Source organism: Solanum dulcamara, chromosome 7 (assembly GCF_947179165.1).
Source record: "Solanum dulcamara chromosome 7, daSolDulc1.2, whole genome shotgun sequence".
In the NCBI taxonomy this organism is placed as follows: Eukaryota; Viridiplantae; Streptophyta; class Magnoliopsida; order Solanales; family Solanaceae; genus Solanum; species Solanum dulcamara.
The window spans coordinates 13,117,793-13,140,231 of record NC_077243.1 but is presented as its reverse complement, the minus strand read 5'-3'; the positions used below and the strand labels follow the sequence as shown (position 1 = coordinate 13,140,231).

At 31.5% G+C, this 22,439-nt stretch overlaps 3 protein-coding genes across 3 annotated transcripts; 2 read left to right on the top strand and 1 right to left on the bottom strand.

Annotated features, from left to right (window-relative positions):
* Positions 1-7,750: 7,750 nt before the first annotated feature.
* Positions 7,751-9,838, top strand: LOC129895831 (CASP-like protein 1F1). The gene is made up of 3 exons (XM_055971602.1): positions 7,751-8,059; positions 8,259-8,382; positions 9,426-9,838. The coding sequence occupies exons 1-3, from the start codon at positions 7,854-7,856 to the stop codon at positions 9,645-9,647; spliced, it is 552 nt and encodes a 183-aa protein (XP_055827577.1). The 5' UTR covers positions 7,751-7,853; the 3' UTR covers positions 9,648-9,838.
* A 3,062-nt stretch (positions 9,839-12,900) lies between these two features.
* LOC129895832 (CASP-like protein 1F1) lies at positions 12,901-14,173 on the top strand. Its single transcript, XM_055971603.1, has 3 exons — positions 12,901-13,091; positions 13,166-13,295; positions 13,873-14,173. The coding sequence occupies exons 1-3, from the start codon at positions 12,901-12,903 to the stop codon at positions 14,092-14,094; spliced, it is 543 nt and encodes a 180-aa protein (XP_055827578.1). The 3' UTR covers positions 14,095-14,173.
* Positions 14,174-18,948: 4,775 nt separating this feature from the next.
* Positions 18,949-21,086, bottom strand: LOC129896048 (uncharacterized). The gene has a single exon (XM_055971863.1). The coding sequence runs from the start codon at positions 20,961-20,963 to the stop codon at positions 19,308-19,310; it is 1,656 nt and encodes a 551-aa protein (XP_055827838.1). The 5' UTR covers positions 20,964-21,086; the 3' UTR covers positions 18,949-19,307.
* Positions 21,087-22,439: the final 1,353 nt, after the last annotated feature.

The window sequence follows — 22,439 nt, the reverse complement described above, 5'->3', positions numbered from 1 at the left end:
GTTCAAATTTTATGGGACATTAGTAAACTACACATTTCAGTTATTGATTTCTTAATGAACGTAATTTTGTTAAGATGACAATTATTTTAAATGAGGGAGGTCATTTTTGTTTAGTACTAAGAAAAATAATTAAAATAAAGTAACTTTAATTTCTTATTTATTTTTGGGAAAAGGATCAAATATGCCCCTGAACTTATCGAAAATGTCTAGATATACCCTCCGTTTGAAGTTTAGCTCACTCATGCCCTCGTCGTCTACATTTGGGCGCATATATACCCCTTTCAGCGTTAGTTGCTTTGTTGAAATTTTTTTTATTTTATATTACACGTGTAATTGTCAAATCATCATTTAATTGACACATGGCATTTATATTAATTAATCCTACCCAAAAAAACCAACTCACCCGACCCAAAAAAAACCGACCCACCCTACCCCAAAAAAACTTTCTATGCCTATTTTCTTCAAAATCCCTAAATGGGTCTTTTCCTCTCCACTTTATTCTTCTGCGCCGCTGCATTTCTGAGAAGAAGTAATGAGAAGTTCACGCCGCTAGGGTTTTGAGAAGATTACTTCCAAACATTGCATTTCAAGTTTTTAATTCTAGAGTCAGGGTTTGAGTATTTCAAATAGGTCGAGGATGCCTTTCTAGGCTTTGTTTTATTTGTCTTTTGGTGGTCTCAAGATGATGTTTTCAAATACTTTATTATATTTTTGTAGCTTTTGATGTGTTTGATTTAATGTGGTCCCTCTGATTTTGTTTTGAATTTACATTTTCTTTCATGTATTTTTGAAGGATAATGAAGTTGATATTGTGTAGCATGTGTTGGTATTTAATTGTGTCTGCCAAGGTCACGTGAAATCTATTATTTAATGTTAAAGGATGTGCTTTTTTATGCCTTTGTAGGCTTTGTTTTGTTTGCTTTTGATGATCTCAAGATGATGTGCCCTTTACTTCATTATATTTTTGTAGCTTTTAATGTGTTTGGTTTAATGTAGTCCCTCTGATTTTGTTTTGAATTTACTGTTTCTTTCATGTATTTTTGAAGGATGATTGATGAAGTTGATATTGTGTTCAATTATGGAGGTAGTTGGGTCATTTCACCTGAGTTGGCATACACTAAAAAATTGGTGCACTTTTGGCATAGTTTTGACCCTGAATTATTGAGTCATAAAGATACATGTGATGAGTTTACTTCCAAGCTAGGGCTTTCTTAAATTACACAATTGATAGCCACTGATCCCTCTAATAAGTAGTATATAGTAGATGGAGATGATGGTATTAGGGTCATCCTAAGCCTATTGTGTGAGAAATTTAAAGTTGTTAACTTCTTTGTTGTGGAGGAGGGTGAGCTCACAGTCTTTGCTCAACCTATCACACAATATACTGAAATATTTTCTACTGTTGTTGAGGTTGGTACAGACTGTGAACACAGTATTGATTCTGATTGTGAATGGGATCTTTCTGAGGGTGAGGAATATGATAATGAGTGGATGAAGGCTATTAGCAAGGAAAAGAGAAGAATAGTAGGTGATAGGTTGAAAAACTACAATGAATTGCAAGTTGGAATGTCATTTAAGGATATGAAAGAAGGTAGACAGGTTGTGAATTTTTATGCATTAGCTAACAAAAGGGCTTTGACTATAATCAAGTGTGACTCAAAGAAAACTAGGTATGGTTGTGAAGAAGGGTGTCCCTTTAGGTGTTTGATTTCAAGAGATGGTAAGACTGAAGGATTTAAGATAAAGACTCTCATCAATAAACACACATGTGAAGATGTCTTTTTTAATCCTAGAGCTGATTCAGCCACATTAGCTCAATACTTCAAGAAAAAGCTTCAAAATAATCCCAAATACAAGGTAAAAGATATGAGAGCAGAACTTGAAAATGATTTTAAGTTGAATGTGTCTCAATCCATGCTTAAAAGGACTAAGAGCCCGTTTGGATGGGCTTAAAAAAGTAACTTTTATGTATAAAGTGCTTTTAGAACTTTGAAGTGCTGAAAGTTATTTTTATAAATAAGCAGTTGAGTGTTTGGATAAAAGTGCTTATGATGTGAATTTTAGGGTTAAAAGAATAAAAAAATGTAGTTTGAGAATTTAGTTAAAATATAAAGGATATAAAAGTAATTTCCATGGTCAAAGAAAATGACTTTAAGCACTTTGGAAAAAAAAGTTAGGAATCCTAACTTTTTATTTCTGACTGACTTTAAGAACTTTATGGCTTAAAGTCAGCATTAGGCAAACACGTTCAAAAGCTAAAAAGGGGCTTTAAGTTGGTTTTGACCAACTTAAAGCCAATCCAAACGGGCTCTAAGTGTATGATTCTTGAGAAGTTGGAAGGTAGTTATATAGATGACTACAACAAGCTTGAGGCCTATGCCCAAGAGATTAAACAGTCTAATCCAGAAAGTGATGTTTTGATAAATATCTCCAAGGATTCCCTCGCTGAAGGAAAAAGAAAGTTTTTGAGGATGTACATGTGTTTTGATGCTCTAAAAAAGGCTGGAAATCTGATTTGAGGCCATTAATTGGAGTTGATGGTACATTCTTGAAAGGTAGATGTAAGGGCATGTTGTTGGTTGCACTAGGACAAGATTCTATGAACAGTTTCTTTCCATTAGCATGAACAATAGTGGACAAAGAAATAAGCAGGACATGGTGCTGGTTCATTGAGTTATTGAAGGGGTCTTTGGACCTTAAAGATGGTACAAGAATCACATTCATTTCAGATATGCAAAAAGTATGATTCCCAGCTTTTACTTTTAGATTCTCATATTTTAATTTCATGTTTCACATTTTTTTGTTTCACTGTTACAGGGATTATTAGATGTTGTTGAAAAAGTGTTGTCTGAAGCTCAGCATAGGTATTGTGTAAGACATATTGAGAGTAACTGGTGCAAAAAATGAAGGAGTGGTCAAATGAAGAAGCTTATGTGGTGGTGTGCATGGAGTTCATATGATGAAGAGTTCAAGGACCAGTTGAATAAGTTAGGATTGTTATCAACAGATGCTGCAAGGGATTTGGTGAAATATCCACCAAAGGCATGGTGTAGAGCATATTTTGATACTCAGTGTAAGAACATGATGGTTGATAACAATTTCACTGAGTCATTCAATGCATGGATCCTTGAGGCTAGAGGAAAGCTAATAATCAAGATGTTAGAAGACATAAGAGTAAAAGTGATGGAATTGCTAAGGAAAAATGAAAATAAGTTGAGGACTTGGGTTGCTGATTTTAGTCCAACTTGCATGAAGTTGTACCTTGAATTTAGGGCCATAGCACATCATTGTAAGGTGGAATTCAATGGAGATTGAGCTATAAAGTGTCTGATGGAGAAGATAGACACACTGTCAATCTTGAGCAAATAAAATATACCTGTAGAATTTAAAATTTATCAGGCATTTCCTGCCCTCATGCCATTAAAGCATTGACACACAAAAAAGTTAATCCCAAAAATAAAATTCATTGGTGATATAGCAAGAAGGCTTACATGCTAACCTATAAACAGAAGATGCAGTCTGTAAGAGGTCAAATATTCTGGAAGGTTAATCCTTCAAATACAATGTTGCCTCCTGATGTTGTGAAACAAGTTGGCAGACCTAAAGTGAAGAGGAATAGAGAATCAGATGAAGCAAGCAAAAGAAAAGGTGAGTGGTCCCAATCCATAAAGGGCACTCAAATGACATGTAGTAACTGTGGTGAACCAAACCACAATAAAAAGGGTTGTTACAAGGTAAGCTACAAAATACTTATTGGCAATATTTCCTTATTCTTATTGTAAGTTCATTAAAAACATATTTATTGATTACAATTTTTTGATAGGAAAAATCTGCTGAAAATAATGTATATTCAAGAAAAGGACCAGTGACTGGCACCAGTTAACAATTAAGAACAATAGAAAGTGAATATGAGACTGAAGCTGGTACACAAGAGTCTACTTTTCAACCACAAGCTACAACACAAGAATTTGAACCATATGGCCCTGTGTTGGAAATGAAGAAGACCCACCCCTAAAATCAATGGTAATTCGTGAATTAGATTTACGGGCTGAGAAGTTGAAGATAAGAAGTATTCCAACTGGTACAAAAAAAATTTAATTTACTGGAGATCACACTAGTGTCTCAGTGCCAATTAATCTACCTTATTCTCCAATCAAAACAACATGGAAGGTCAAAGAAGTTGTCCCTTCTGGACATGTGCAAATGGTGGCAAAAAAAAGGATCAAGATGATGGGGGTTAAGAAAAGAGGAGAACCAGTACTCGATGATGATTTCTAGTAATTTATTTTCTATGTTAGTTTTTGTCCTAATCCTCTAATAGTTAACCACAGTTGGTTGACAAACAATATAACTTGTAGTAATTTTTTGGGGGCTAGTTCACTGAGCACATGAAGATTAAGGTAGGTGAAACTTTCATTGACACCTTCTTTTGGTTTTGTTTATCTTAACTTTCATATGCCTTCATAGAATGGCATTAATGACACCTTCTTTTGGTTGTGTTTATCGTTTTTGTCTTTTTCAATTATGTTGATGTGTATAAGCAATTGAATAGTTGAGCCTCAATTGTAATAACTGCTACTTAATTAGAAGTTGGGCAATTAAGTTTTTTCTACTCCTTATGCATGTGTTGCAGCTAACTAGCTCTAGTTAATTAAACATGGCAACACGTTTTTAGTTAAAGTCACTATAACCGTCTTTCTCAACACCTTCCCAGTAATAACACCTTCCCTCATTCCCTTATATATTCAGCCTCTGTTTTCCTACATTCTATCCAAACTACATCCTTACTTCAAGTCTTTAACTTGTCATCACAGGAAAAAATGTAAAAGACAACAGAAAAATTAACAAGACGTGTAAAAGTATTAATCAAAAGGTATTCATTCACTCCTAGCCTTGTCTTATAATCCATTTTCAGCTCTCCTTCCTTAATCTAACACATCAGATTTGGTAATGTAAAATCATTCATCAAAATGTGTTCATTATTGTAACTGGCAAAATCAGTAGGAATTCATACTATCATCTTCTGGATGGAATTCAACAATGACCATATGACTAACTAGAATAGAAGAACTACACCTGTATTTCAATGAATTTAAATAGTACATAACTAAAAGTAGTACTAGCCAGGAATTAGGGAAATCCTCTAAAGAATAAATACTGTAACAACTCAAATATGCCCTTAACGACGTTATAATTGTTGGAATATTGAAATTGACAAATCATAACTAAATAAAAATATGAACTAGAATACGAAAGTCATCAACCACATCACATATGTTTAATATTTTCTAAGTTAAACATTACAAAATAGAAATGACAAAAGTTAGAAATTCCTAGTTCATCATCTAAAATGTGATGAATCCTGCAAAAAAAAAACACCACGACATAGCTATCACAATCCACATTTTACAGACTTTTTTCTTACATTTTTGTTTTCCATCACTATTGTGCACCAAAGACTTATTGACAACAACCTCTTCATTATCGAAAACAACTTTCTCACTCTTGGAAACACTAATTTCATCTAGACGTTCACAATTTTCTTCAATATCAAATGTCAAAGACTTTTCAAGATCAGTCATCCTTGTCTCCAAAGCTTTCTTTTCACGGTGGAGATTATCATTTTCTATCTTTAAATTGTGGATGAGATTTTCAAATCTAGAATGGAGCAGATCATCAACCCATTTCCAGAAATCATATTTAAAATCCTGCACAAAATATGAACTTGAAATTAACGGTGGTAGACAATTTTAAAATCAATGAAATTGTATGATAAATTTACATTAGGCTTAGAATACTTATAAAAGCGTCTTTCAGCATTCGTTGGAGTAAAAGCCGTGCAAATCCTCGTTGCAATACCACAATGACAGTTCATGGTCGACCTACTTGAAACACTCGAACCCTGACTCATTTTTTTAAAACTTGAAATGAAATTGATGGGAGTAATCTTCTCAGAAATTCTAGCGGCATGAACTTCTCATTTTTGATGGTAATGAAATGAAGAGGTTTAGAAGAATTTTGGTGGAGAAGAAATGACCCAATTTAGGGCTTTTGATGATAATAGGTTAAAAGGAATTTTTTGGGTCAGATATGAGGGCATGAGTCAGATATTCTAATATATTAAAATAGTTAAATTTATTATTGAATATAATTGTCATGATTACTCTATTTTATCTGTGTCGCTTTCGTTATTTGCGTTATTTGCTTTCCCGTATCGCTTTGAACTTCTTAGCCTTATCTGACGTCTTTTTATGCTTCTTTTGAGCCGAGGGTCTCTCGGAAACAGTCGTCCTACCTTGGTAGGAGTAAGATCAGCGTACACTTTACCCTCCCCAGACCCACGTTGTGGGATTTCACTGGGTTGTTGTTGTTGTAATGTAAATGTCATGTGTCAATTAAATGAGGATTTGACAATTTCAAGTGTAATATAAAAAAAAGAGTTAGTTATTTTTCAACAAAGCAACTAACGCTGAAAGTGGTATATATATGCGAAAATGTAGACAGCGAAAGCATGAATAAGCTAAACTACAAATGAAGAGTATATCTAGACATTTTTGCAAAATTCAAGGACGTATTTGACCCTTTTTCCTATTTTTTATGATCTCTAATCCTTTCCCACCAACTCAGCCTGATTCTACTTAAAAAGAGGAGGGGATTAAGCTCTACAAAATGTTAGATGTAATCAACCAATTAAACTGAGTTATTAATTACTTAAAATGGAACATCCAATTAAAGTTGTGTTTTGCTTTAAAACTGTCATTCTGTCTTGAGCAGGAATAGAAGGATGACTAAAGAATTGAGATTAGTTGGATTAAGACACGTCAAATATTGAATCATAAATTCGATTAATTAATTTTTTTTTTAATTTGTTTAATTATCAAACATCTAATAATATTTTTGTTCTTTTATCATCGCTGTATAACATAGTAAATAAAAAACAGTTTTAAGAAAAATTAAATTAGTAAAGTTTCTTATGAGTCAATTGGTCTACAATCAATTTTTGGATAAACTAAATTAGATGTGTCAAAATAAATTAAGAAAATAAATAGATGAATTATTAATCCGCCCAAATTTAGGCGAGTTGGACAACCAACAACGCCCCCCCCCCCCTAAAGCCTCTCATTTTCTTTTACTTGTTTGTCCTTGAAAATTTTTTAAAAAAAAAAAACTACAAGAAAAAAACACAAAGGTGATCTTCAAAGACTTTACTATCATGTCATGTTTGTTTGCTATAATATTAATATTAAAAACATATCTAAATTATCACTTTTTTAGAGTTTCATACTTTCTTTATTCAATATTTCCTTTTACCTAAGTTAACTTAACATTGAGATGTGTTTTAATTCAAAAAGAATGATAATCTAGATTGCTAAATGGAATAATGAATAGTTAGGGTATAAAATTGGCAAAAAAATAATAATTTAGATGTGTTGTTTTACCATAAATTCTTAACTGATATTTTTTTATTTTAACATTACAAGATCCACGCAATTATAAGGAAACTTACCTTAAGATCCTTCTGTGTAACCTTTAATCATGTTTTTTTCAATAGTCTTGTAGTTAGGGGTGTACGAAGAAAATTAAAAAACAACACCAAATCGATAATTCAAGTCAAGCTATATGTTTTGTGTGGGGACTTGACCCAAAAAAACCTGAAAATTTCAAGATAAAAGAACACGACTTTTATCAATTTGATTTCATATTTAAAAAAATTAAACAAACTTGGTCTATAAATAGCACCACCAATATCCACTATTCCACAACGCTTGCCACATTTGCTAATTCTCTTATCATATACTTTTGGCCCTTTACATCAGTTTTCTTTTTTCTAAAGAAGAGAGAGATCTCAAAAGATGAATCATCTTGGAGCCAAATCAACAGAATTCCCAACCTCACTATTCAAATCTGAAAAACGCTCCATTTTTGCCCAAATTTTATTGAGGATTTTTGCTATTGGATTCACTTTGACGGCCGCTTGCATAATTCACAATAGCAAACAGACGCTCATTATTTTCACTGTCGAGACGGATGCTCGATATACCTATTCTCCCGCTCTCAAGTATTCTTTTCAAACTTACAAACTTAGCTAACGTCTCATCGTAAATTTAATTCATGAAACTTAAAAAAAAGATGAGCTTTTGAAGTTGTGTTTGCATACATGTTTTACTGGGAAAAAGAATTAAAGATTTGCGTGTAAAAGTGAAATCTCACCTAAAAACTGGTCTGAACGAGTTTTTTTTTTTTTTTTGTATGTGCAGGTTCTTTGCCTATGCAAATATGATTGGATGTGCCTTCTCTATTTTGTCTCTGTTTCTTGTTTCCATCTTTGGCCGTAAGAGTCTTCACCCACACAAGTATTTTTACCTCTTCTTCCATGATATGGTACGTCCTACCTTTTAAGTTTTTTTCCCCCTTTTCACATAATCATTTTAAATTGATAAGTCAATTAGTTATTATGAGCCATTTTATTCCAATTCAATATCTTGCTTATAATATTCAAGGTGATTACGCCGTCGGATCATCTTTATGTAACAAATTTTCTAATGGAAGTGAGGAAATAAACTTTCCAAGTGATCTTCCAATTACCTTATTATCTTCACCCAATTTAATGGAGCGAAAATTTTATTAAGAAATATCATAATATAAAAAAAGATAAAAGACAGACTTAAAAATATAGAGAGCCAACATATATATAACTTGGATGTTTGGTCATGAAATCAAATATTGTTCGCTTTATTTGAAATTTTTTAAGTTGAAGTTGGAGTTGTGTTTGTTCATACTTTTTGCAAAGCAAATTTAAAATTGAATGTACTTTTTCTAAATATATTTTATGTTCAATTTATAAAACCTAGCAAAATCATCCAACTTGACTAATTTACCTCAAACATACAATAAATCGACTCTAAAAGAGTAATATCTCTTATCTCACAATAGATAGTCATATAATGTCATAGATTAGATCTCATATATGAACCTACTTTATACTATTATTTAAATTTTCTGAAGGCAGAAAGATGAAGTTGTGTTTGGTTTATAATTTTTATAAATATACTCAGGAAAAAAAAACATGAAATATAATTTCACATGAGTCATTTTTAATAACATAAAAAACTTAGAATAAAACTGAAAAAGGAAAAATATAGTGAAAGTGAAAACAAGTTTTGGATGTTCTGCAAATTTTAAATACAATTTGAAATTTTTATGATCAAATTAATTTTCAAATAAATAGCTCCAAAAAAGGTGAAAATTTCTCACGATCAGGAAAACATACCATGTTTCCCCTACCCTCCACGTGAATCCAAAGCATAATAGATTTAGAATATCATGAATATTCTTCGTCCCTCATTTTCTACTATATGAATACTCATTATTTATAAAATATGAAATATATTATTAATATACAATTTGTGCAATATTTGTTGCAGATTATGATGGCACTATTGATATCTGGATTTTCAGCAGCAACAACAATTGGATATCTAGGAAAATATGGAGAGATTCATTCAGGGTGGATGCCAATTTGTGATTCTTTTGCAAAATTCTGTCATAAAATTATAGCCAGTCTTATATTCTCCGCTTTTGGGGTTATTTTCTATCTATTCCTTGCTATCCTATCCGCAAATCAATCTAGAAAAATCCAAGTTTGAAATAATGTCCCTTAATTACCCCTAGGAAAAAAAATAATGCTAAGTGTATAATAGCAGTAAGATTTTAAATGTAGCATCAAGGAAGGTAAAAAAAAACCTTATGTAATGCAGATGCAATTATTATTAAATTTTTACAGTTGCAGATTGTACGATATTTGGTGGAATCATAAATGCAGTTAGTAATTAATTTACTTCTGTCTATGGTAAAGTTGCTGCCATGTGACCAGGAGGTCACGGGTTCAAGCCTTGGAAACAGCCTCTGGCAGAAATGCAAGGCAAGGCTGCGTACAATAGACCCTTGTGGTCAGGCCCTTCCCCGGACCCCGCGCATAGCGGGAGCTTTAGTGCACCGGGCTGCCCTTTTTTTTATATTATATACGCAATGAAGTTATTAAATAATTGCAGCTACATTTGTACGTAGTACATTTTTAGAGGCAGTTGGAGTCTGATAGTTTCGTTAATTCCTTGGACCTTTTTTTTTAACTCTATAACATTTCAACTATTCTCTCTTTTTCAATATGAAACTATTTTTTATTCATTTGTAACAAGATTCACACCTTTTTATATGTAATAAAAATAATTATAGGTATGTAATGTCATGTGATGTGTTTAAAATTCACAAGTGTTGAAAATTTTATAACTACACAAATGTTAAAACATATTTAAATTTTAATACTTTTTCTATCCCAATTTATATACCATTTTTCGCTTTTCGAGAGTCAGACATTCTAATTTTGATCATGAAATTTGGACATGATATTTTTAAAAATTTTAAAACAAAATTTATATATTCAAAAACCACATAAAAAATACTATAAGTCAACAACTGAGGAACTAACTAGAGAGGGTACAAGAAAATTATATATCAAAATTTAAGTGTTCAGTTTGAGAAAAAGGTAAAATTAAAGACTTGAGTTAATTAAAATTTAACAAAATATCTATATTTTATTTATGAATAACTCTATTTATGTAATATTAACTCTATTATTGTTTAATTGAATCCACAGTAGCTTTTATGTGAATTATTGATATACTAGGTGTTTGTGTATATCGAAATGTGTATGCACTCAATAAACTTATTATTTTCAAACTTAAAAAACCAAAAAAATCGAATCAAACCCATAATAACCAAACTGAGGGTTATTTTTTGTTACATAGCTTGTAGTATGTGGGAATTCCCACATCGGTGTATGTGTATATATAGATTGGACTTGAACTTGGGCCGGGTCGGATCTTTAACTAAATTAAAGATTTGATTTTGTAATTTATTTTAATCAATTTATTTATTTAAAATTTGAATTAATATTTAAATTTTAATTAAACAAAAAGATTGTGTCTGTTTAGAAAAGGAGCGACTCTTCTGAAAGATCTCCTTAACAGATTCTATAAATACGATGAATTCCCTATTATAGCGTAATTCGATTGCATATAAGTTTTAAGCTTTGTTGTAACATGATAGAGCGTTGCTTGAAATTGCTCAAAGTAATACAGGCAATAACGCTTGAAAGATAGTAATCTTTCACGCCTCAAAGCTTTAGAATTTTTCTGTTATTTCTTCTAACAATTTTTTGGTTTGATTTTTTTTTTATTTTATAAACTTGAAAATGAATTAAATTAATTTGGTTTTGATTTTAAACTCAACCACGAACACCCCTAAATATGTCCATAGCTGCCAATTGCACACAACATAACATAAGGACGTAACAAGCGATAAGAGGAAAGAAAGGAGTTGAGAATATAAATAAACTTCAAACATCCACAAAAAAGTAATTTATGATAAAAAATTATTTGTGGGAAGAATTGTTCAACATTATATAATTAGTTCAAATGTATAAAATTTGTTACCCTCAATTTTACGTACCTATTTTCAAGATTTTCACCTAAATTGATATTTGATTATTTTCTCGGAAGCTCTTTAAATATTTAGTATCTATCTTCTTATTCACACTTTTTTATATAATGTTTTCTCAGAATCTCATGTAAGATACCTCAAAAAATATTAATCAATCAAATAAGTAAAAGGGTGAATGAATTGAAAAGAATTTATTACGATATTATTATTTTTGATGCATTAATATCCTTCTGATGCACTAATAATAGTAATATTAATTATTTATTACTCCATAAAATTTAATTTCTTCATATCCTATAAAATGTAACACGGTGCAAATCATATATACTCTTTTTATTGGAACTGTATTTATAAGATTAGGAATTTAAGAAGGGCTAAAATATAAAATAAATTATCGTTCATCAGAAGGTTGAGTTTTTCCAGCTATTGCGATTTTTATGTTATTAGTGAGAAAAGTCTTTTGGAAAATAAATTTATATGATTTTAATACAACAACAACAATCCAGTGAAATCCCACAAAGTGTACGCAGACCTTACTCCTATCAAGGTAGGATAGTTGTTTCCGAGAGACCCTCGGCTCAATAGAAGCATAAAAAGAGGTCAGATAAGACTAAGAAGTTCAAAGCGATATGGGAAAGCCAATAACGAAAGCGACACAGATAAAATAGAGTAATCAAAGTACAGAAAGTAATAGATAATAATAGAAATTAGAGCACAAAAAATTATAGTGCGCTAATGTGCCTACTAATATGGAAGAATAACGAGACTATGTACTAGCCTTCTACCCTACTATGGATTCTCCACACCCTCCAATCTAAGGTCATGTCCTCGATAAGCTGTAACTGCGTCATGTCCTGTCTAATCACCTCGCCCCAATATTTCTTCGGCCTACCCCTATCTCTTCTGAAACCATCCATGGCCAACCTCTCATACATCCGCACTGGGGCATCTCTGTCTCTCCTCTTCACATGCCCAAACCATCTCAGCCGCATTTCCCACACCTTGTCTTCCACTAAGGCCACTCCTACCTTGTTCCGAATAGCCTCATTTTCAATCTTGTCGCTCTTGGCAGGCCCACACATCTATCTTAGCATTCTCATTTCGGCAACTTTCATCTTTTGAACGTGAGAGACCTTAACTGGCCAACACTCCGCCCCATATAACATAGCCGGTCTAACCACCACTTTATTATATGATTTTAATAAAGTCATAATTATGTAATCATTTATGAAAATTACCCCATAACTAATCCATTTTCTTTACATTAATAATTTGTTCTTATCTTCACCTTAAATACTAGCAATATAAATTAATTTTTGATCTCCTGTTTCACATAGCTCTCTGTTCCTTTTCTTGTGCTTTGATTTTATTTTAATTTTTTAATTTTCTCTTTTTGTCATAATGGAGAGATTTGAAGCCAAGATTAATCATGAACCTTCTCTCAAAACTCAAAAAGTTATGTTAATTCTTCAAATTATTTTGAGAATTTTGGGATTTGCTTTCTGTTTAGGTTCATTTTGGAGAATTATGACTAGCAAACAGGTTCTCTTTCTTGGCTTTGATGCACGTTACACCTATTCTCCTTCAATGAAGTAAGTAATTAAAATTGATTTAGATTGAAATTATTTTTAAACAAATACATAAATCTTTTACCCTCATTTTGCAGATTTTTTGCATATGCAAATATCATTGGATGCGCCTCATCTCTTGTTTCTCTATTTCTTGTTCTGATTTGTTGTTATAAAAAATATCTCGACTCCAACAAGTACTTTTTTTACTTTTTCCTCCATGATTTGGTACGTCCTCCTTAATTTATTCGCCATTTTTATATTTTATAATCATTCATCAAAATAATAATTGCAAAATACATATCTACACATAATAAGTGTATAATTTTTGAATATTTAGCTTACGGTTATAATTATTTTTGGTGAGCAGTTAAATATGTAACTTTTCCTTTAAAATTTCAGCTTGATCATTTCCTTGAGAGTTTCCACAAATTACAGATCCCTTGATACAAAATCTAAGGCTAATTTTTCTACATTTCTGAAAGAAAAAACAAGAACTGCAAATTACATGCACAATATCCAGGAAAAGATTAAAGAAGTTGTTAACGTATAAAAAGACATGTAAAATCTCTTGACTGTCAGATGTTCAAATTTTAAGATGAGGAAAATACTCATATATTTAAAATGTATCATCTTTTTAAATTTCAAGATAGGAAAAATATTCATAGATGTCACTTGGTGTATATATTAAAAATATATTGACTTTTTCCTTGTCTAGTAAATTAGGAAAAATAACTAACTTAAAATGGGTAGTTTCATTATCAGTAAATAAAGTTTAATTTTGTATTAATTTAATGGCATACAGTCTGTGTTGGGATTACTGGTGGCTGGAAGTGCAGCAGCAACATCAATAGGATATGTGGGAAAATATGGGCAGAAAAATTCTGGCTGGAATCAAATCTGTACTTTTGTTACTAAATTCTGTCACAGAGTTTCAATCAGTCTCACTTTATCTTACATTGCCATTACTTTCTACCTTTGCCTCACTATCATCTCAGCTAACCAATCAAGACAGATTATTAAGTGAATGATTATTAATGAATATGTATTTCACTAATTTATGGGTCATTAATTAGTGTTTCATGTAATGTATGCATAAAGACAATGGTGTACTTTGGGTCTAAATGAAAGAAATTATAACCTTTTATTACTATTCAATGTATTCTCACAGTTGAGGAATAAAGCTTTTCATAATAAAGGTGAGACTATTCTGCGTGTTTCATCAAATCGAATTTCATTAAAATCTCATAGAAGTATTCTAAATAGCAGGAATACTCAAGATACCAAGTTCAACAAGGCCCAATAGCGTTTGATGTCTTGAGTTTGAGATACATCAACCTTCATATATAAGTTTCATTTTATCTTTAGTTTGAGATATACACCTCTATAACAATCATGTTATATTATATGTTCTCTCTAATAATATTTTGTTATAATAGTTAAAAATATTGGAACAAATGACTTTGTTATAGAAATAATTTGTATTAATGTGCGTCAGTCAATGATTCAAGTATTCCCCTTACAACAACTATAAAACAGAGCAAATAGAAGAATGGGACCTCAACTCAATTTGCTTCTTTCAGCTATCTGTTTTTAAATTTGTCTCTTCAAGGGATTGCAACAGTAACACTTGGGCCGATCAATAACATGGGCCTTCAACTTGTTGGGCTTTTGACGCATTTTGTGCGTTATTTTCCCTTTATTAAAAAAGTTCCTAATAATTAGTAACAATGAAAAACTTGCAATCTTTTGAAATTAATACAAGTTATACGGACGACAAAGCACAAAACTATATTAGAGCAAATGATCCATATAAGCAATATCACCTGATGTACAGGTTCCTAATATATTTTTTTCTATCTAGTCACTTGTATCACTACAAATAAATAAAACATTATCTATAAAGTTCATCGCTAAATAAACCATAACTAACAAGAATCTTTTATAATCCGCCATTTAATAGAATTAGTAATATTCTTTTGTTATTTAACGACAAAAATTGTCTAGTATCATCAATTCCTAATTTTTTTTAAAGTATATTCATGTATGATTAAAGTGAGATGTAGAGATTTTTCAATTTTAAAAGAAATTCTAGTTATCACACTTAGTAACTCAATTGATTGGCTATCTTAATGTTCATTTTGTTGGTAAGAGTTCGAATCCCGTAATCTTATTCGCCATTTTTTTCCTTTCGAAAAAATAATAATTTATCACTATTGTATTGGAATATATCCTACTTGAATAGGGCGGAAAGGAAACAAACTATTGATACAGTAAGATACGTCGGCCCCATCGAATTTGATGCATTGATAGTAAGGTACAGAAGTGTTCCCAAACATAACAAGCTTTAATGTCCCTTTATAGAAACCAACCCACATGCATGAAAATATTTAAATGACCACATTTCTTTTGTTTAATGTATCCTATGGGCATATGAATGTCTCCGCCCGAATCATAAGATTTTTTAAGTTTAAGTTTCAGCAGAGATAGAAAAAACACTAGGTAATTTTCTTTTTATTTGTCTTGATTTTGATGAATAGAGTTACTTTGTGTTTATTGCTTGTGAAAGATGATAGATATTTCGTATAATTGATTACACAGGCTGGCCCAAACATCACAGTTATTGAAAAGAATATGAATATGGGGACCCGTAATAATTTGCACCCAACCTACAAGTTCTTTACGATCTCTTCATTATTAGTATTTTTTAAGATTTTTTTTTTATAAGGTGGGATTCGAAGTAGCAACTGAAGGTGACTTTTCCTGTCCTATGACTCAGATTATTATTTTTTTCAATATTCACAATACCTCTATGTTATAGAGACGTATTAGTTTTGGAAGGTGAAGTATAAAAGCAAACACGTAACTAGTTGATTTCCCCACTAGCAAATGCTTGAAATTAATAGGATGTTTAATTAATTTACCCCTGCATCTCATCAATAGACTTGACTAATGAGGGCAATGAAAAAATTTAGAAAAGGGAACTTTTCAAAAATATAAAATAATATATTAGTAGCTCTTGTTTATCAAATTGATCTATAATTTCAACTTCAAACTTGAAATATGGAATTTGGAGTTGAAAGAAACATGTTTTGATTTTCTCAAGTTTTCGCACACAAAAATCTAATGTTTGTTTCATGTCCAAATACAATTTCTATCATAGAGTCCCACATTAGTTTCATTATATGTTTTTGGACAATCCTCACGTTATGAGCTAACTTTTGTGGTTGAGTTAAGCTCATAAGCTATTTTCTTTATCATGGTATATATCAGAGTTAACTCCATCCCAATGCATTGTTTAGTTGACGTTGGCCCCAATTTTACAATATTCACGCTCTAGATGTTCAATCTTGAACGTGTAGGGAATGTGAGAGTCCTACCATTATTTTTTTTATGAATAGAGAATTTTTCTTTTTATGATTTTAAATAATTCTTATTTTATGAGCTGATTTTTGATAATTGAGTTAAACTCAATATTCATTTCTTTATCAACTTCAACTTTCATGTTATTTTTTCTTAAATGTCAATCAATTCATGTCATTACGCCTACTAAAAATGGAGATAGCGTGCAACAAAGTCACAAGAGCCAACTTGAATAAAGCATCGGGATTCTGGCAGCTACTTAAGATTAGACAGCTTAATCTGTATATCTATTCTTGGCTATTGCAAGCAGCAAACATTTACTGGCATATGTTTGATTGATAAGAATAATAAGACTATGAAATTAGAAAAGGAAAGAAATTTAGAAAGATAGATCATTGTCTGTTTGGATAACTACCAACAGGAAAATGAGTTTTTAGATCTCCCTCCATTAAAAAAGAATAAATTATTTTTATTCTTAATCCGCTTAAAAAGAATGATCTTTTTTTTTTGGCAACATTTTAATTTAACTTTTCACGTGGCATATTTAAGGTCACAAAATTAAAAGACATTTACGTAAATTTAACATAACTTTAATTTAGAATCGCAAGATTGAAAATTATTTTTTATTTTCTTGAACTATATTTTGTGTCAAATCAAACTAGGTCATAAGTCAAAGGCACATGGTTCCAATCTTCCAAATCAAGAATTATGACCTACTACCAGCTACTACTTAGCTAATATCTCAAAACCTAGCAAAATTACAAATTGACTTAACCTGAATAACAATGTCCCTGCTGATATTCCTAGGAAGAAGTAACTTTATGAGAAGAAACTTAACTGTTATCTACATTTTTCGTTTTTTTTTTTCTTATCTGATATTTGATATTCATATTAGAGTTTGATTAATTCAAATTTATATTATATAGAACTATATTCAGGGAAAAACGCTTCCTACCAAGAATTTATCTTACTATTGTATATAATAGTAATGAAATGGTGGGGAATTATTGAACTGATGTTCAGACTCAAGAGGGCCATACTCCATAACTACTTTTCACACTGACACTCTAACCATAAGCTCGAATCTCATTTTCATAATTGCATCATTCTTTTGATAATCCCCGCAATATCTCTCTTCTTTATTCTCTATACCGCTGACTTTCATTTTTTAAGCTCTGAATAAACTTATAATTATAACACAAATACATACTCTAGTTTATAAATAACCAACTGTCTTCATCACAATTATCGATCACAAAAATTACCTACTCTATCACACTTATTTTAGATTTGTTATTAATAGGTTGAATATAGCACAAAGTCATATGTACCGGTATGTCCTGACCTGCGTGGTTTTGGTTATGAATACTTTGTTAGGTATGTCCTGACCTGCGTGGTTTTGGTTATGAATACTTTGTTATTCCTACTGTATTAAGGTTAGCAAATCAGAAACAATAAATATGAAAATAAAAAATAGTATCTGAATCCACAGAATTCACTGTGTGTCCTTAAGAAATTTAATCCCCTCACTGTACCCGAGGTTAAGGATTATTTCTTCCCAAGATAAAACGGATAAACTATTAAAGAAGTAGCGGTACTTCAAACTTCAATAATTTCAGCAACTCAAAAGCCAGCAACAAAATCACACAAAGACTCAACTTTGTTTGTAAGAAAATATATGCAGAAGAGAGAGAATTCAATGAATTAAAAATGAGAGAAAAATCTTTTATTTATAGACAACAAAAAGTAATGTGAACAGATTTTTATAGTGGCTTATCGGAAAAGTCATAATCCTTCACAAAAGTCACAACTCTTTAAAAAAGTCATAATTTTTTTAAAAAGTCACAACCTTTCGAAAAGGTAACAACCTTTCTTTTTTCATTCGCACCTTTAAAACCAAAGGTACTTTAGTCTAGAATATAATCAAACTAATAATACCATTTGGGATATTGTGCTCATATATCATGTGTTGTGCTCTAATAACTGGACCAAATGATTTGCAAGCTGAGACTTCATCAATTGTGATTTCGTATTCCGTACTCCTAATTTGGTTAAAGAAAGCGATTAGGTTAAGCTACCGTGTGTTGAATATTCCAGCAAAAAATATTGATTGTTATTTGTGAGTGACAGCGTTGGCTTGGTCCTCCACTATGGATGGATATTTTCCAACTTACAAAACTTGTAAGATATTAAAATTGAAAGAAAGATAAAAGTTACGTGAGACAACATCAACTAGCAAACACCCCTTTGCCAATGAGTGATGATGGATAGTTGGAACTTCTTTTCATATTAACTAATTTGATGCAACTTATACACATTTCAATAGAGTAAGAACTGCTGAACTCGGCTAGTCAACTCAATGATCTTAAGGTTCTTGAATTGTTGATAAATTCCATTGCAAAAAGCCTTATTCATATGGTCCGTGATTGAACCAAGTAAGATGATCAATTGTGATACCACCAATTAACATCAACATCATACATAATAAGCTATGGAATTTATGGCACCAAGTAACATCTTCTCATAAAGGGAACAAATTCTCAAATAAATGTCACAACTGATCAAAGAGAAGACATCTTCACTTAATTTATTTTGTAGAAAAACAAGAAACACCTATCAAGTTAGGTCAACAACCCAAAGATATTACATAAACCTTCTCTTTTTTCTACTACTTAGATCTAGCCTACTAACCAACATTTACTTTTTTTTTTCTTCTACCACTAACTTATAACCACAATCTATGAATATGATCAAGAAAAAAAGAAGACTTCAAAAAAAAATTACAAATCATAAGATTTAATTTAGAAAAATAAAAACTTGATTTTTATTTATACATACAGATTGACTGATTGCATTTTCCTTGTGTTGTTGTGTTGCTCAGTGTCTGGTGAAAACTCCCCATAGTTTGCCTCTACCAAGACAATCCAAGAGCTTTTTGGCTCCTTCAATCTCCATCGCAGCTAGTTTCTGTAAATGTACACAAGCCCCTGAAGCCACCATTTGTTTCCGGCAATTCTTGGAGTAAACAAGCGAAGCCAATAAAGAAACAGGGTGCCTTTTATCTAAATTTTGTATCACAGGATCTAAAAGTTGAACTGCATTCACAATACCCCTTTCTTCCTTCCTGAAAATCTTTCGATTTCCGGGGTAAATCATCAAATTTGACAATGCTCTTGCAGCTGCTTCTTTCTCTTCCACGGCTTTACCTTCTGTTAGTCTCACCAATGGCGGAATACACCCGATTTCCCCTAGTTCTTTTCGGGTTCTGGTGTTGTATCCCAAATCATAAATTGCTTTTGCTGCAGCAATCCTAACTCCTAAAACCCCACAATTCAGAACACCGACAATTCGAGGTAAAAACTCATCTTCAACAATTACCTCAGCTACTGATGGACAGGCAGCTAACGTTCTTAGCATAAGAACAGGGGCTTCTAGACTCTGGACTGAAGGAGCAGAATCCCAGAAATTCTTGATGCTTTCAATTCCACCTTCCCTGGCTACCAAGAGTTTCATATTGTTATCTCTAGAAATCAAATTACACAAGCACGAAATTGCATTTTCTTGGGCTAATGCTGTCCCCGAATTGGATAGCCTTAAAAGGATCATAATTGCGTTTTCTTCAAGGAAATTCTCTTTAATTTCTGGGAAAACAGCTAAATTTTTTAGCACTGCAGCTGCCATAGCTTGAGAATTGGGTGTTCCCGTTTGGCAAATTTCTAACAAAGATGAAATTCCTCCTCTTGACCCTATTGCTCTTGCATTCTCCTTCGTGTGACCCAATGCTTGCAAAGCTATGCATGAATTTTCCTTCCCCAAAACACTCCCAGATTCAAGAACCCTTAGAAGATTATTGAGAATACACAAACCTTCAGCGATCAAAACATGCTTGCTTGAATCAACAGTAGAGATTTTAGCAATGGCGGTGACTGTTTTCTCCTTGATCTCCGGCGAAGAGCTGGAATCGAGTAAGCGCACAAGAACCGGAACGATTCCTTGAGCTACTGCAATCAATACATTCTTGTCGTCTTCCTGTAACAACCCAAGCAACGAGTCCAGCACCGAGTTCTTCGACTCAGTAGTCCCGATCTGAAGCCGAGTTATCAGATTCCTCGATTCAGCCCGTATAGTCTCCCTCTTCGAAGTAATGTTGGTCGAAACAGCACCGTTTTCTTGAAGAACCCCATTCTTAACAAGAACCTCCAAATCCCTCACATGGTTATCAATTTTGGCAGCAACCGAGTCTATATCATTCTGGGTCTTGAGCTTTCCGTCAGGCGGGTTCGCACTGTGGCAAATGGAAGAGAGAGAAAGAGCATCCGATAGAGTGATAGAAAGCGCAAGAAGGAGGTCATTGTAAAGGGGGTTATTAATGGAGGCAGTGGAGAGGTCAGAAAGGTGAGAGTGGAGAGTAGATAGTTTGGTTCTGATTGAAGACCATTTTCCTTTGAAGCTTTGGGTGTGGGGAATGGAATCAATAAGAGATTGAAGAAGTAGGGAATTGGAGTTAATGGGATCGTTTTCAGGTACTTTCATGGCGGCTTTTTTAGCACAGAGAGAGGGAAAAATGAAAGAAAGAGAGAGAAATAGAGAGAGTGCGTGGTTTAGGGTATAGAGAGGAAAGTGATGATGAATAACATGAAAATAATTATTCAGCAAAATGAAAAAAAATGAGAAAATAATATAAAGCTTGCGGACGCAACTTTGAGTGCGTGCTTATCACATCTCATCTCCCCTCTGTTAATTCGGGAAAATATTAGGTTCAGTTATGTTTCAAAAGTCATCTCATATTGTAATGAGTCGAGGGGTAGTCATGATAGTATGCTATTTAAAATTTTGGTATTTGATTTTTAAAATGATTATATTATTATTATATTAATTTAATTTGGTATGATTTGGTATTTTAAAATTTGATTTTAATATTTTGTAGTATGATAATCGCTAATCATAGTTTGTTCAATTTTGACTAATATATACTTATATAATAGAGTATTAAGATTTCGACAATTTAAAAAAAAAATCTCAATTGTATCATACTAACACATTACACATATAGAAATATATATATTCAAAAGAAAGTACAAACAACTTTTTTTCTTAATCAATTACATTTAATTTACATTTCAACAAAATAGAGTAGTTAAAGTTTCAACTTTTAAACATATAGATTATACTAATATGAGGTTGCATATTTATTAGTATTTTAATAATATATATATGTTATTGATATAACTATATACTTCGGTATGATATTCGGTATTTCAGTATATTAATTCTAAATATCAAATACCGTATTAAATACCAAATAAATTTTAAAAGTATACCCTATATCATATCAAATACCATAATATCAAAACCATAATATCAAAAATTTTGATATGGTATGGTAATTCGGTATATATCATACCATGCCCGCCCCTAAAGTCAAGAGTATAAAATGTACGCATGTCATACTTCTATCTCAAATAAAAAAAGTATTTTTGGATAATAATTAAGTAATATAACTATAATGTAATTACAAACTGTGTTTGATTCAATAAGTATAATTACATAGTTAAATATTCACATTTTAAAATTAAATGTTAAGTTTTGACATATCTGTGTCAATAAAGGATATTATCAATAAACTTTACTATCTACTACTCTATTACGCATTCAAGATACATATTATTTTTTGAAAATTTAGTATTAAATAATTATAGGTTTTTAATTAATATTACAAAATAATTGTATATATAGTTTTACAGAAATAAATTGTTTTGATTGAATTAACACACATTTTACAAGAACATTATGAACTGTTGAGAGAAATAAAAAATATGAAAAAATACATGGAAACACAAAGTAAAGTTTGAAAAATCAGAGGTAATGAAATGAAATATAGATAATGTAAATAGAATAATAAATTTAAAAATTAAATAAGAATTTAAAAGAAATATACATTAATTAAAATTAAACTAAAAATAATTAATTAAAAAGACAACCTTGTAATTGAATCATATAATTACCAAC

Bases quoted from the DNA above. Each gene is read 5' to 3' on its own strand.
- LOC129896048 (XM_055971863.1), bottom strand. From the start codon at position 20,963: ATGAAAGTACCTGAAAACGATCCCATTAACTCCAATTCCCTACTTCTT.
- LOC129895831 (XM_055971602.1), top strand. From the start codon at position 7,854: ATGAATCATCTTGGAGCCAAATCAACAGAATTCCCAACCTCACTATTC. The intron at 8,060-8,258 runs GTATTCTTTTCA...TTGTATGTGCAG, and splicing joins ACCTATTCTCCCGCTCTCAA to GTTCTTTGCCTATGCAAATA. The intron at 8,383-9,425 runs GTACGTCCTACC...TATTTGTTGCAG, and splicing joins ACCTCTTCTTCCATGATATG to ATTATGATGGCACTATTGAT.
- LOC129895832 (XM_055971603.1), top strand. From the start codon at position 12,901: ATGGAGAGATTTGAAGCCAAGATTAATCATGAACCTTCTCTCAAAACT. The intron at 13,092-13,165 runs GTAAGTAATTAA...CTCATTTTGCAG, and splicing joins ACCTATTCTCCTTCAATGAA to ATTTTTTGCATATGCAAATA. The intron at 13,296-13,872 runs GTACGTCCTCCT...AATGGCATACAG, and splicing joins ACTTTTTCCTCCATGATTTG to TCTGTGTTGGGATTACTGGT.